The sequence below is a fragment of the Mercurialis annua genome, linkage group LG5 (assembly GCF_937616625.2).
Source record: "Mercurialis annua linkage group LG5, ddMerAnnu1.2, whole genome shotgun sequence".
In the NCBI taxonomy this organism is placed as follows: domain Eukaryota; kingdom Viridiplantae; phylum Streptophyta; class Magnoliopsida; order Malpighiales; family Euphorbiaceae; genus Mercurialis; species Mercurialis annua.
In genome coordinates this window covers 50538941-50551678 of record NC_065574.1, presented here as the reverse complement: position 1 = coordinate 50551678, position 12738 = coordinate 50538941, and the positions used below count along the sequence as shown (strand labels likewise).

Here is a 12738-nt window from a genome sequence, read left to right as displayed (position 1 = left end):
ATTAAACATGTATAGAGATTATATTTTAAGAATATAATGCTAATTTCATGTTATGTAATATAAATTTATGGTTATACGGAATAAATTTTTGTTATTTCTGCATTTTTTTGTGTTTGGTTGTATTTCTGTGTTTTTTATTCTGCAGTTCGATTTATTGATGATGGTTGATTGCTGAAATATTATAATATTACAGTGTTGTTGATTTTATGTTGATTTTGTGTTGATAATCAGTTGGTATTTCCTTAATTTTAACATTCAAAAAATTTATTCTAAAAAAAAAATTAGCAAATTAGATAATTTTGTGCGTGAACTAACTAAAAAAATAAAATTTAAATGAGATTAGATAAGGATATGTTAGCATTATCATGTTGACATGTTGTTGATTTCTTGTTGATATTTTATCGATTGTCACAATTTTTCAAAAAATTATGTTTTATTTTATTCCATATGTTGATTCGTTGTTGATTTATTGTTGACATTATGTTCATATGTATTTCAACTTTTTTTTATTTTCAATTTTATGTTGACATGTTGTTGATATACTGTTGATAACATGTTGACTTTTCAATCATTGAAAGAAAAATAAACTTAGTCTTAAATTGATGTATTAATGAGCTATTGATATGTTTTTGATAATATGTTGATTGTTTTTGACTTAAATCAATCAATGTTCTCATTTTACAAATATCTTGACTAAATTAGCATAAATTGTTGATTCGTTGTTGATTTATTGTTGACATTATGTTGATAAGTATTTCAACTTTTTTTGATTTTCAATTTTATGTTAACATGTTGTTGATATACTGTTGATAACATGTTGATTTTTCACTCATTAAAAAAAATAAAGTTAGTCTTAAATTGCCGTATTGATGAGCTATTGACATGTTTTTGATAATATATTGATTGTTTTTGGCTTAAATCAATCGATGTTCTTATTTTACAAACATCTTGACTAAATTAGCATTAATTGTTGATATCATGTTGACATTATGTTGATAACTTGTTAATATGATAGTAGTAATTCTACTAAAAAACAAAAAAGGTACAAAATGTTTAAAATAAATGAATCAGATAAAGATATTAGCAGAGTAAGTAATCAAAACAATATGAAAAAACAACAACAATAATTCAAATAAAAAAATAAAATTATTCTTACATATAAAAATAAAAATATATTAAATATACACCAACACAACAGTTCACAAATTAAAAAAATCTATTTTTTCCTCAATTCTCTTTACAGCTGCACAGTTTCTTCAAAATCACTTGTATAATTGTTTTGCGTTCCACCTCTCATACCTAACTAAATTTCGACAAAGACGGTTATGATACAGTTTCATTTCATCAAACGAAAATTTATTTCACAAACAATATTATCTTATTTGTCAATGTTAAAATAAAAAGAATCAGTAGATATCAACATAATATCAACATAAAGTCAACATAAAATCAACAACACTGTAACATTACAATAATTCAGCAATCAATCATCATCAACAAATCGTTCTGCAGAATAAAAAAAACGCAGAAATACAACAAAACACAAAAAAATGCAGAAATAACAGAATTTTATTATATAAAATCACAAAATTATTCTATAGAACATGAAATAAGTATTGGATTCTTTAAAGACCCTCTTTATACATGTTTAATGGTTAATCAACAGTAAAAGATAAACAAATTGCAGATTTGAAAATAAAAAAAGAACAAAAAATTTCAGATCTAAAACTAAAAAGATAAAAGAAAGATGGCGCGGCGAGACAAAGGCGGAACGATGGAGGCGAAACGGCGAAGGCGGAACGACGAAGGCAGAACGGCGGAACGGAGGAGGCGGAACGACAGAAGCGAAGGAGCAAAAATCGTGAATTTTTTTTTTTACAGCTCAAAAGAAATCGTGGAGAAGAAGAATGATTGAGAGAAATAAGAAAAATCGTATAAAAGAAAAGAATTTGAAGTACAAGTTATCAAAGTAAGAAAATGAGGTAGGTAAAGTAAAGAATTGGGTTGGGCCGTATAAAAGAAAATAGTGGATGAATTCCTGTATTTTATATAAAAAGCCCTATTCATAATTGGTTAATACTTAATAGGCCATTTCGACTTTGAAGGACTTTTTTTATATGATGAAAGAGGAAGAGCGTTTGTGAAATAAATTGAGCCCACAATGTAACAGATTATTGTGCATCGCTTATACCATTTCAGCCATATCTCATTGGTGACTTCCAAATCCTTTTTGAAACAATATCAAACTAGAGGAATCAGATGTTACAATGGTTATCTGTATACACAAGATATCTCTCTCTAAAAAATTGCTCTCCCTTCTCTCTAGAAAAAACTTCTTCATCTTCAACACTTTAAGGGTGGGAGAAGGTGATTTTCCGGCTATAGCCGGAAAATCATCTTCTCTCCGCTCATATTAATAAGATTAGAATCTTTAGTTTGATTTCAATAAAACTCTTTTATGTTGTTTATGTTGATTTGGTCTTTTTTTTAAGTCTAATAAAGCTTGTTCATTCTTCATATTCAAGTTCTTATAGATCTAAAGATCGGAAGGTTTATGGCGTCTAACTTTGTAGATCTAGATGAAGATGTTGATTGGAGATAATAGGATTCAACGGATCAAGCGTTTCTTCCGTCTCATCGATTGGGAGAAGGAGATCGAAGTCCCCGCTCAACGGATTTGTTCATCGTTGTTCTAAGTTTACGGGATCCATGACTAGATCTCTTTTTATCTTTGCTTGTATCATGGGTTGTTTGCCTTTATTTGGTTTATTCAAACCTTGAAAGATCATATAAAAAGGCAAAACCCATACGGAAGCCCCTCTACTTTATTGGTTTTGTTCGAGAGGTCCTTGTCTCAAAGTTTGTCTCGTCTGGATCCCTGTACTTGTTAATAATTCAATTTTTACGCCCTTACTTGGACGGAATTGGGCAAGTGTATCTCACTTACCGTTAAAGAGAGTATGAATAAGTAATTTATAAAATAACCTCTTAACTTTTTACGCTTACAATTAATACATAAAATACATGTAAAGTATAAGGACCTTTAACTATATTTTTCACATCATCTTCCACCTCTAGACCTGCAAAATCTTCATGAAATATCTTCCAGGAAAAAAATTATCCCTCACGGCTCCACCGATAAAAAAATAGGTAAATGTTAAAAATAACAAAAATAATGCAATATCCGGAAAGAACAAACAACAAAACAAATTAAAAATAAAAAAATCGAATAACTTTCTAGCTAGTAGGAATTATTGCTGAGTAACTTTGGGGTTGAGATTGTAATCGAATAACCTTCACTGCTTCCGCCACCATCACCGCCGGGAAGCGCCTCCGCTATTTGATATGCTGTTAAGAGATGTTGGTTGAGCTTGTCTTAACATTTTTGATATAATAGCGGGTTCCGAAAGGGTAAACCCAAACCTTTCTACTTCAAAATGCTTTTTTCTTATCCCAAATTCTCAATCTTTCAATTTTCGTATTTTTTTTAGATTTCATATTAAAGAGTTCCATATCATAACACCAATACCCACCAAATAAATTAGTGTTTTTTTAATGATTTAGCTGGTTTAGCTTAAATTAGATCATTATTAAGAACTTGGCTTTATCAAAGTTTATTTCAATTTCATTATCTTTCTAATTTTATATTTTGTTGTTCAGTCTAGTGTCTACTACGAAAATTGAAATTTATGTTCTTTATAATTTGTAATATTATTTTTGTATGATTTTTGGTGGGGAAGATAGAGAACTGAGATGTCCAATTTATCCCGATAGATTGGTCAGGGCAAGTCAAGCTTCAATCATTTGCAGGTATTAAAAATCTGGTTTGTTGCTGATGAAGAATACCCAGAAAGAACAAAAATCCATTGTTAAAAATGAGAAAGATGGAAAAATTATCATTTTGCCATTAAAATTATTTTGTTTTACTGTTTTTTATTAAGTAGTAATTTTATATAAAATAGCTCCTCAATTTTTTTGGAATTAACGGCAATTTTGTTAGTTAACGGCAAGTGAGATACACTTGCCAAATTCCGTCCATGTAAGGGCGTAAAAATTGAATTATTGACAAGTATAGGGATCCAGATGTGACAAACTTTGGGATAGGGACCTTTCTAACAAAACCGATAAAGTAGAGGGGCTTCCCCATGGATTTTGCCTATAAAAAATTCTTGTGATATGACTTTCATCCTTGTTTTGTAATCTTAATCTTCATCAATGGATTTACCTTTGGGAAAAAAAAAATGTTACAATGGTTCAAGGATTTAGAGAGGGATAACGAATATAATTAAAAATTGTATAAAAATGTCAAATTTTATTAGCTGTAATAGTTTTAGGAACTGAAATGAAGACTATACACTAATGGGTTCATGAAATTTCTGTTTTGTTGTATTAATTACACTTTACAAATATTTTATTTTTTTAATTAACCAGTTGAACAAGCGGTTCAGTTTGGCCACCAGTTCAGAATTCAGGATTTAAAACATTGACTAATCGCATAATTATACAACAAATACAAGTTCAACAATTTGAATGAAAATGGTGAATATCAACTCTAATTGATCATTATTAAGAGTATGTTTGGTTCAAATAAATTTTATAATTTTTACAAAATTGAATTGAATTTTAAAAAATATATGTTTGGTTCAAATAATTTTCACAATTTAAATTTGTACTTGCATTCCAAATATAATATTCAATTTAGTTGATTTCATTTAAAATTCGGAATACCAAAAATAAAAATTCAATTAGAAATAAAATAAATTCTCCACTAAAATTTATCCAAACAATACCTAATTGTAAATTACTTGACCAAAATTACAAATTTGTCATCAGAAAGTTTTTAAACAAACACATCATTATAGAACAGATACTCACTGCCCACAATAATAACAAAAAATAAGGTCTAGAAAATCTGAAAATTACTGTAAAAAAAAATATTAAAAGCCTCTTCAGTTCAGGTCTCCAAATTAAGTTTCCGCACAGAGAATCTCAGAAGAACGAAAGTAATTTTTTAATCATCATCAGAGGCTAAAACAAAATCTCTTTCATAATCAAATAGATTTTAAAACAAATTACAAGGCAACAAACTAAGAGCACAAAATTTTAAAAAAAATGTCTCTTCAGTTAAAATATTTAATAGATTTCCGCAAGGTGATTATCTCAGAAGAACGAAAGTTTTAAAAATTAAACATCATTAGAGACAACAAAAACTATAGATCTAACATAATTATGAAACAGTGAAAAAAGGGAACAAGGAGAAGAATACCCGAGTGACGGTTTCGGATCCAACGATGGATATGGTCAGTAGTGAGTTTTATAGCCTGCGGTTTTACCGCAAACCCTAGCCTCCATTAATCCTTTTCTTTGTGTGTGGGTTTTAGAATCGAAGCCTTGTCATTGTGCTTGGGTTTGTTTTAGCCCAGCCCAACATAATATTTACAAATATAGATAAATAAATTTAAGTTTGTAGAACACTATCATTTAATTATTATTTTTAACAAGCCGTTTGAAAGTAAATATTGCAATTTTTTTATCATATGTGTATTTTATAGGTCTACAATCGAATCTTGCAGCTAGGTGCGCCTCATTTTATTAAACATTTTAGTGCTTTATTAGCTATCAAATTCGACGAAAAATTTAAAAATAAACTCTAATTACCACTTTTCGACCATTTTAATGGTGATTGGTGAATAATGATCATTTTCAAGGTTTTGGAGCTTCTAGTTCCATTCTCAAAATTACTTTTTTACTAAAAATTAGCTGAAATCGCCGAATTTTGTTGTCTATTTTATAGTTCAATTTTCATTTATAAATTTATCAATTCGCAGTTTTATTACACTAAACTAACTATGGTAACAAGTGAGATGAAAAAATTATTTTTTATAAATTTTGATTGTCAATAAAAGTATATTGGTTGAGTTTTAATAGAGAAATAAACTTTTTGTAACTGTTTATGATTTCAAAATTAAAGAAAATTAAAGAAAAATTATTGCACACAACCGTTGCGCCATGTCATTCGTGCAACAAACCAATTATGCGTTAGCCATGTGGAAAATTGAATGATAAAAAAAATAAGTAATAATTAAAAGATTCCCTATCGCAAATGCTCATTGGCTTGATGTAAAAATGACGTGGCGCAACGGTTGCATGGGATAAACACTCAAATTAAATGATAAGAGATGACAGATAGTACATTTTAACAAACAATGGAATACATTTTCGTTAAAAAAACTCAATGAAGCCATCAAAGTATCTATTTCGGTCCCTATTTTTTAAAATTAGATAAATTATAAATTTATTTATTCCACTTATAAATTTAGTTAGGCTTAAATGCACCAAAAATCAGAAACTTTCGCGTGTTTTTAGTATTTAATATAATCTTTTAATTTTGGCAAAAAAATACATAAAATTTTAAAATTTTATAATTAAAGACACCGGCACCGTTTTGGATGTAAAACGGTACCGTTTTACATTAAAACGACGTCGTTTTGCTTATAGAATTACACTATTTTTCAAAAGAAAACATACTTGGTCTTAATTGCAAAAAATTGGAAAGTCTATGTTAAATATATCAAAATTAAAAAATTATGTTAAATACCAAAAACACGCGAAAGTTGGTGATTTTTGGTGCATTTAAGCCATTTAATTATATAAACTAAAAATATAAAAACATACAATGCAATATGATAATAGTATAACAAAAATAAACATATACTATCATTTTATGGATATTATATAAATGGAAAGTATAATAAATTATACCAACAATGAATACACTAATATTTTATTAAACTATACTAAAATTAAACTTACGATATTTTAAAAATATACACATTTTAAAATATTTATAATTATAAATAAACGAAAAATATACTTATATGCAGATAATTACTAACAACATACTAAACCTAAACGAATGATATATCCAAAATTACATATTAAACTATATTTATATTATATCAATTATAATATTAAAATTATACTAAAAATAAATTTATTATGTTCTTTTGTATTTCTTTTATTCTTTGGTTCTTTTACAATTTTTGATGTCAACTTGGTATTAATAAAATCAACACCTGTTTTAGTAAATAATTTTATAATTTTTTAGTATATGTTTTTATAAAACCACCATAAAATATACGCTCCATGATTCACTTTTCTTAAAAAAATTATATTAGTGATCCAAAAAAAATTAAGCAAAAATATTTTAAATTATTGATCGAAATCAACTCATAAAATCAATTATATGTCAATTCGAAATCAACTTTGTGATATAAATACAAATTATTTTTAGATTTGAAAAAACCGGCTCATCCCTATTTCTATGTTAACTCTTTCCGTCCAATAAAAATAGCATTAAAATTAAATAATTGTGGTAATATATTAGATATTCCTACAACACCTTTAAAAGCTTTTAAAGCTAATTATTGAGAAACCATTATATTTGGTGCTCATACAGTAAAATATTTTAATAATTTTTTTTTTAATAATTAGAAAAGAAGAGCGTCTGCGAGAGAAATCAAACACACGACTTAATAAATTTCTATTTAACGTTTATACTATTTGAATTATAACTTGTTGATAATAAATTTTATCTTTAACTAACATAAAATATATGACATATTTTTTCCTATCTTTATTGGCTACCAAAACTGATAAATTTTTATATCTTAATGGGATGAAGTATATGTTACTGTATTGAACAATGAACAATGAACCCCTTAACATGACACAAAATATCGAAAAGAGTATTTTTAAACAAATAGGGTCACTTTTATATTAAACTTGATAAAAAGAAAGAGTGAGATATTTACTTTAACTTAATTAATTAAAATTTAATCATACTTAACTCTAATTATCCCTAATAAAATTCATAGTTAAAACCCTAATTAGTCTCATAATTAAAATTCTAATTAATCTTAATTAAACCTAATTAAATTTAATTAATTTACCAACAACTGATGTCGCCACCACCCTACATTCTATGTTGAGCGGCCACGAGCATCGCTATCTTCGTGTTCTATCTGAAGACGATTTGTTGGTTCATCGAAGACGAAGATGACCCCTGTTGAAGATGGTTCGTACTAGACAAATGAACTAACGAAGGAAACATGATTGTGAGATGAACACAGTTTGTCTTCTTCTTCGATTTTATATGGATGGCAAAGGAAAACGCGGCGGCAGACAGCCAGATTTGCAGACGGCGACTACGGTGAAGGAGAAAGAAAAATAATTAAATAGAAAAAGATCAAAATAGCCTTTACATTTTTATTTAATAATTGATATGATTTTGTACTTTTAAAAATTATAGAGATTATATTTAAATTTTAAATGATTAAGTGCCAATTTGAGGAATGAACAAAATAAACCTTTCAGACTTCTGACAATTCCGAATTGTAGCGCGTGTTTCACGCAAAGGAATAAGATCGAAGAATGGGCTTTTTAATCCACCTCTGCCAATAATAGAGTTAAAGTGATCCAGTTTGCTCAAAAATGAGTTGAGGGAATAAATTGATCCTTTTTTCTTACTGCTCTCTCCGTCCTAAAACAATAGTCCATTTTTCTCTTTTTACACAGTTTATGAAACACAATTAATGCTTTAATTTTTTACAATTTTATATTTATATCTCTTATTATTATACTTATTAAATGTGATGACTAATTTATTTTTTAGGCTAATGACATTATTTAGTAAACTTTAAATAATGGTAATATGAAAAAATCAACCTCTTGAATTGTGATCTACTAGGACAACTATTTGAGAATAAAAAGAAAAAAGTATATTTGAAGGGCTTAATTATCAAAAAGATATTTGAAGACGTAAATAGTCTTTTTGTGAAAGTTGAAGGTCTTATCTGTAAAATGTGCCCAAAAAAAGTGTGCACACACAAGAAATTAATTAAACACAAACAGTTGAATTTGAGTATTACTCCTCTCACTTTACTATTCAAATTTTCTTACATCTCAACCGTTCACGCATATATCCATCATAAGAAAAACAATCAACGGCCATAGTTTATTTCATCATATTTATATTGAATTAACAGAATGTATACAATGCACTCTATCAGACCCCAAAAATGGCCATCAACAAACAACAAATAAAATTATTTTAAAAAATAAAAAAACTGCAAGAAAGAGAAACTGATCACTCCCACGTGGGTCCACTCGCAGCGTATAAATTGCTCATTTGCACACACAGAGCATCACCACCACCACGCACTACTTAACGTTCATAACCGCTTTTTCTCATCTCTCTCAACTCTCTCTGTGTAATTTGAATTTGAAATTAGACAAACAAAATGAAGCTCAAATCAACTAAAAACTATTCAAAACTAAAACCAGAGCCTGAGCCTTACATTATGAAGAAGCAGCGAACCAAGACCACTCGCCGGCTCCGGCAAAAAATCTCTCCGATTGTCATTTCTCCGACGGCGAACTCCGTATCTTGTGACTCAAGCAGAGTTACATTTGATTCAAATGCGAAGAAGAGGAAATTACACGATCTCGACGGTAGCAGCAACACCGTGCCGGTTCGGAGAATCACGAGATCTTACTATAAGCAGCTACAGGACGAGAAGAGATTTCACGGAGTTAACGACGTTGAAGTTAGTGAAGCTTCTTCATGCGTTGAATCTAACTCCGAAGCTGATTTTGCTGCTATTTCTGCTAATAATGTACGTAACGGTGTCGTTTCTAGTGCTTCTGAAGCACGTTATTGTAAACACAAGAAATCGCTTGAAACAGAGCAGCTGATTCAGCCTGAGTTTTCTAAAAACGACGCAGTTTCAGTTGATGAATCATCTGTCGTCGACCAGAAGTCGAAGAGCAGCTTAGGATTTGAAACTGATTTATCTTGCGCAGAGCAATTCTCTTACGACGATGTCGTTTCGGAGTATTCTTCTAGTCACGAGAATGATTTCTCTGAGCTTTTCGAAGTGTTTCAGAGCTCATCGGACGGCTATGAGTTCTCAGATGACTACACACCGTCGATTTTCTTTGACTCTGGAAGTCAGTTCTCCGAGAAATCTACCGATGATTCTACTCAGTCTCCTACGTACTCCTTATCGCTTGAGTTTCGACGTCAATTCTTGAGATCTAGTGTCTCTCTAGATCCGACTGGATCTTCGCTTATGAAAGCAGAGTGTCTAAACGTAAGTTATCAAACTAATTTTCCATCCATCCAAACAGAGCCTTAATTATGTTTGTTTTATTTCTTAATCAATAAAGTTAGTTATTATTATTATTATATTATTATTATTAAATTCTGGTACGATTTATTAATTTCTACAGTTCGAGAAGTTCAAAAATGAAGATGACGAGGATAGCTATCAAAGGCTACGGGAAAGAGAGAGACGGCAATTATTTTTACATGACTACGTGGAGGTTTATCGGTCCACGACGGAGTACGGCGAGCTAGTATCACAGCAACGGCTACTAATGGTCCATTGGATTATTGAGGTGAGATTTTAGACTTTGATTATTAATTTATTTGGTTCAGTTCATCAATTGCGTAGTTAATTAGTTTTCCTAGTGCTCGTACAACTGATAACATGTTAATTAAAATAGAACATCCAATCATTTAATGACACGTCATAGTAGCAAGATCTTCTGGTTCTTCTGTACTTTCAGTATCTTGTGTTACTATGGAGCTCTACATTTTTGCACTTTTTGTTCTTCTATTTTTCTATTGGCTAGGAATGTAGTTTGTTTTTCTATTTTTATTTATTTGTTGTCGTTTTGGCTCTTGAAGCTGTTCCATCAGTATTTCATTTGTATTTAGTTATAACTTTTTCTTCTTTTTAGTTTTTTAATAGATTTTTAAATTGCTCATTTTATTACTATTTTGCATCATCAACAGCAAGCAACTGCTAAGAAGTTGCAGCAGGAAACTTTGTTCCTTGGGGTTAGCCTTCTGGATAGGTTCTTGAGCAAAGGACTTTTCAAGAGCCTAAAAAACCTTCAGATTGTTGGAATAGCCTGTCTTGCATTGGCTACCAGAATTGAAGAAAATCAGCCCTACAACTGGTAATTTATCTTTAGCTACCTCATTCCGTCGTTGTCATTACTAGTCCTTTGATCGACAACATCGTGAATAAAAATAGGGGCCGGTTTTAGTTTCATGATATATCATTATCACTAGATGCAAAACATGTCTCCACTTGACTACAAACTCATTAATTTGTTGGTTTAAGATGTAAATTGTGATAGCTAGACACAAATTGATGTGAAGTTGCCATTAGATCAAAGCTGAAATGAACCTGATGAGTCCAAATTTGATTGTTGCATCCATTAGTTTATGTTTTCTTCAACTGTTTTATAGCCAGATACAGCTAGTCAGCTACACACACTCCAAGAACACAATGTTTAAACTGTATATATCTAGCTAACGGGACTTCTTTTCAGTGTGAGGCAAAGAAATTTCCATATAGAGAGCAATAAGTATACCAGGACAGAAGTAGTTGCCATGGAGTGGGTGGTGCAGGAGATCCTCAACTTCCAATGCTTATTGCCTACAATCCACAACTTTATGTGGTAATTTCCTTTGCCTTACTTCACATATATACTGGGAATGAATAAAGTAAAGTTAGAGTTTTAAACACTGTAATTTGATTGATGAATTTCAGGTTCTATCTGAAAGCTGCTAAAGCTGATGCGGAGATGGAGAAGACTGCCAGATACTTGGCAAGACTAGCACTATCAGTCAATGAGCATCTTCGCTACTGGCCCTCGACTGTTGCAGCAGGACTTGTTATTCTCGCTTCTCTGCTAAGCGAGCAAATGGAATCCTATCAACGGGTCATTGAGGTAAAATTTAATACTTCATAGGCTTGATCCTCGTAGTACTGTGTTCTATATCATATTCTAATTAATTGAGCATTTCTGCAGGTTCACATCAGAACAAAAGAAAACGACTTACACGAGTGCATAAAGGTAAATACATAACTTTATACCGTCTTCCGAAAAACTTCAATTTCTTATATATTTCACTGATTATAATTTTTTTTACTTTGACAGACAATGGAGTGGCTGATACAATATGTAAGCTAGAAAAATGCACAAAGGATTGTAACTTCACATTTTTTCTCTCCAGCCATTCATTACTACTCATATACATTACAAAAGTCATTTAATAGCTCCCTATATACTCATAAAAAAAGCAACTTATAGGTATCTGATTCTTTTCCAATTGTAGTATAAAGTCTCTCGTTTTCTGTCCATAAAATGGCCGGAGACAGAGTCTGTAATTCATTCAAATGTGCAAATTTTTGAGACTAGGCATCGCCTGTTAATTGCAAATATCCCCTTTATTGGTTAAAAATTCATTATAATACAAACAAAATAGAATCTTGAATGGTAATCTCTCCTGTTCCAACAAATTTCCTCCTATATTCTTTGTTTTATTAGGCGCAGCGGCAGAGTTGATCTCAATGCTTACTGCTAAATGGCATGTCGTTTACTGTACCAGAAACAAAACATGTAGCAACGACGTGTCGTTTGGAGGACATAAAACAACAATTTTCTTGGTAACCAAACAAAGAAGCATTTTCTCATGAACCCAACAGAAAATAATAACATAGCCAAGTTTCTTTTTCTTGAAATGGAAAAAGCAAAAAAAATCTTTTATAGACCCAAACCTATCTACAGATCCTCCTCAGAAAACGTGAGAGAGAGAGAGAGCAGAAGCAACAAAAATCAAGTTAGTTACTCCACTATTTCTTTCCTCTCTCTTAAAAA

The 12738-nt window shown here is 30.3% G+C and overlaps 1 protein-coding gene and 2 non-coding genes across 3 annotated transcripts; 1 reads left to right on the top strand and 2 right to left on the bottom strand.

The window, feature by feature from the left end:
• Positions 1-4943: 4943 nt before the first annotated feature.
• On the bottom strand, positions 4944-5029 carry LOC126685243 (small nucleolar RNA Z159/U59). The gene has a single exon (XR_007643354.1). It is a non-coding gene; the product is annotated as a small nucleolar RNA Z159/U59 (small nucleolar RNA).
• An 85-nt stretch (positions 5030-5114) lies between these two features.
• On the bottom strand, positions 5115-5202 carry LOC126685244 (small nucleolar RNA Z159/U59). Its single transcript, XR_007643355.1, has one exon. It is a non-coding gene; the product is annotated as a small nucleolar RNA Z159/U59 (small nucleolar RNA).
• Positions 5203-9188: 3986 nt separating this feature from the next.
• LOC126682448 (cyclin-SDS) lies at positions 9189-12325 on the top strand. Its single transcript, XM_050378149.2, has 7 exons — positions 9189-10154; positions 10294-10461; positions 10862-11028; positions 11407-11535; positions 11628-11808; positions 11890-11934; positions 12019-12325. The coding sequence occupies exons 1-7, from the start codon at positions 9303-9305 to the stop codon at positions 12049-12051; spliced, it is 1575 nt and encodes a 524-aa protein (XP_050234106.1). The 5' UTR covers positions 9189-9302; the 3' UTR covers positions 12052-12325.
• Positions 12326-12738: the final 413 nt, after the last annotated feature.

Excerpts from the sequence above, each read along its gene's own strand:
- LOC126682448 (XM_050378149.2), top strand. The coding sequence starts at position 9,303 with ATGAAGCTCAAATCAACTAAAAACTATTCAAAACTAAAACCAGAGCCT. Across the intron at positions 11,536-11,627 it reads ACAATCCACAACTTTATGTG|GTTCTATCTGAAAGCTGCTA; the intron begins GTAATTTCCTTT and ends GATGAATTTCAG. Across the intron at positions 11,935-12,018 it reads ACTTACACGAGTGCATAAAG|ACAATGGAGTGGCTGATACA; the intron begins GTAAATACATAA and ends TTACTTTGACAG.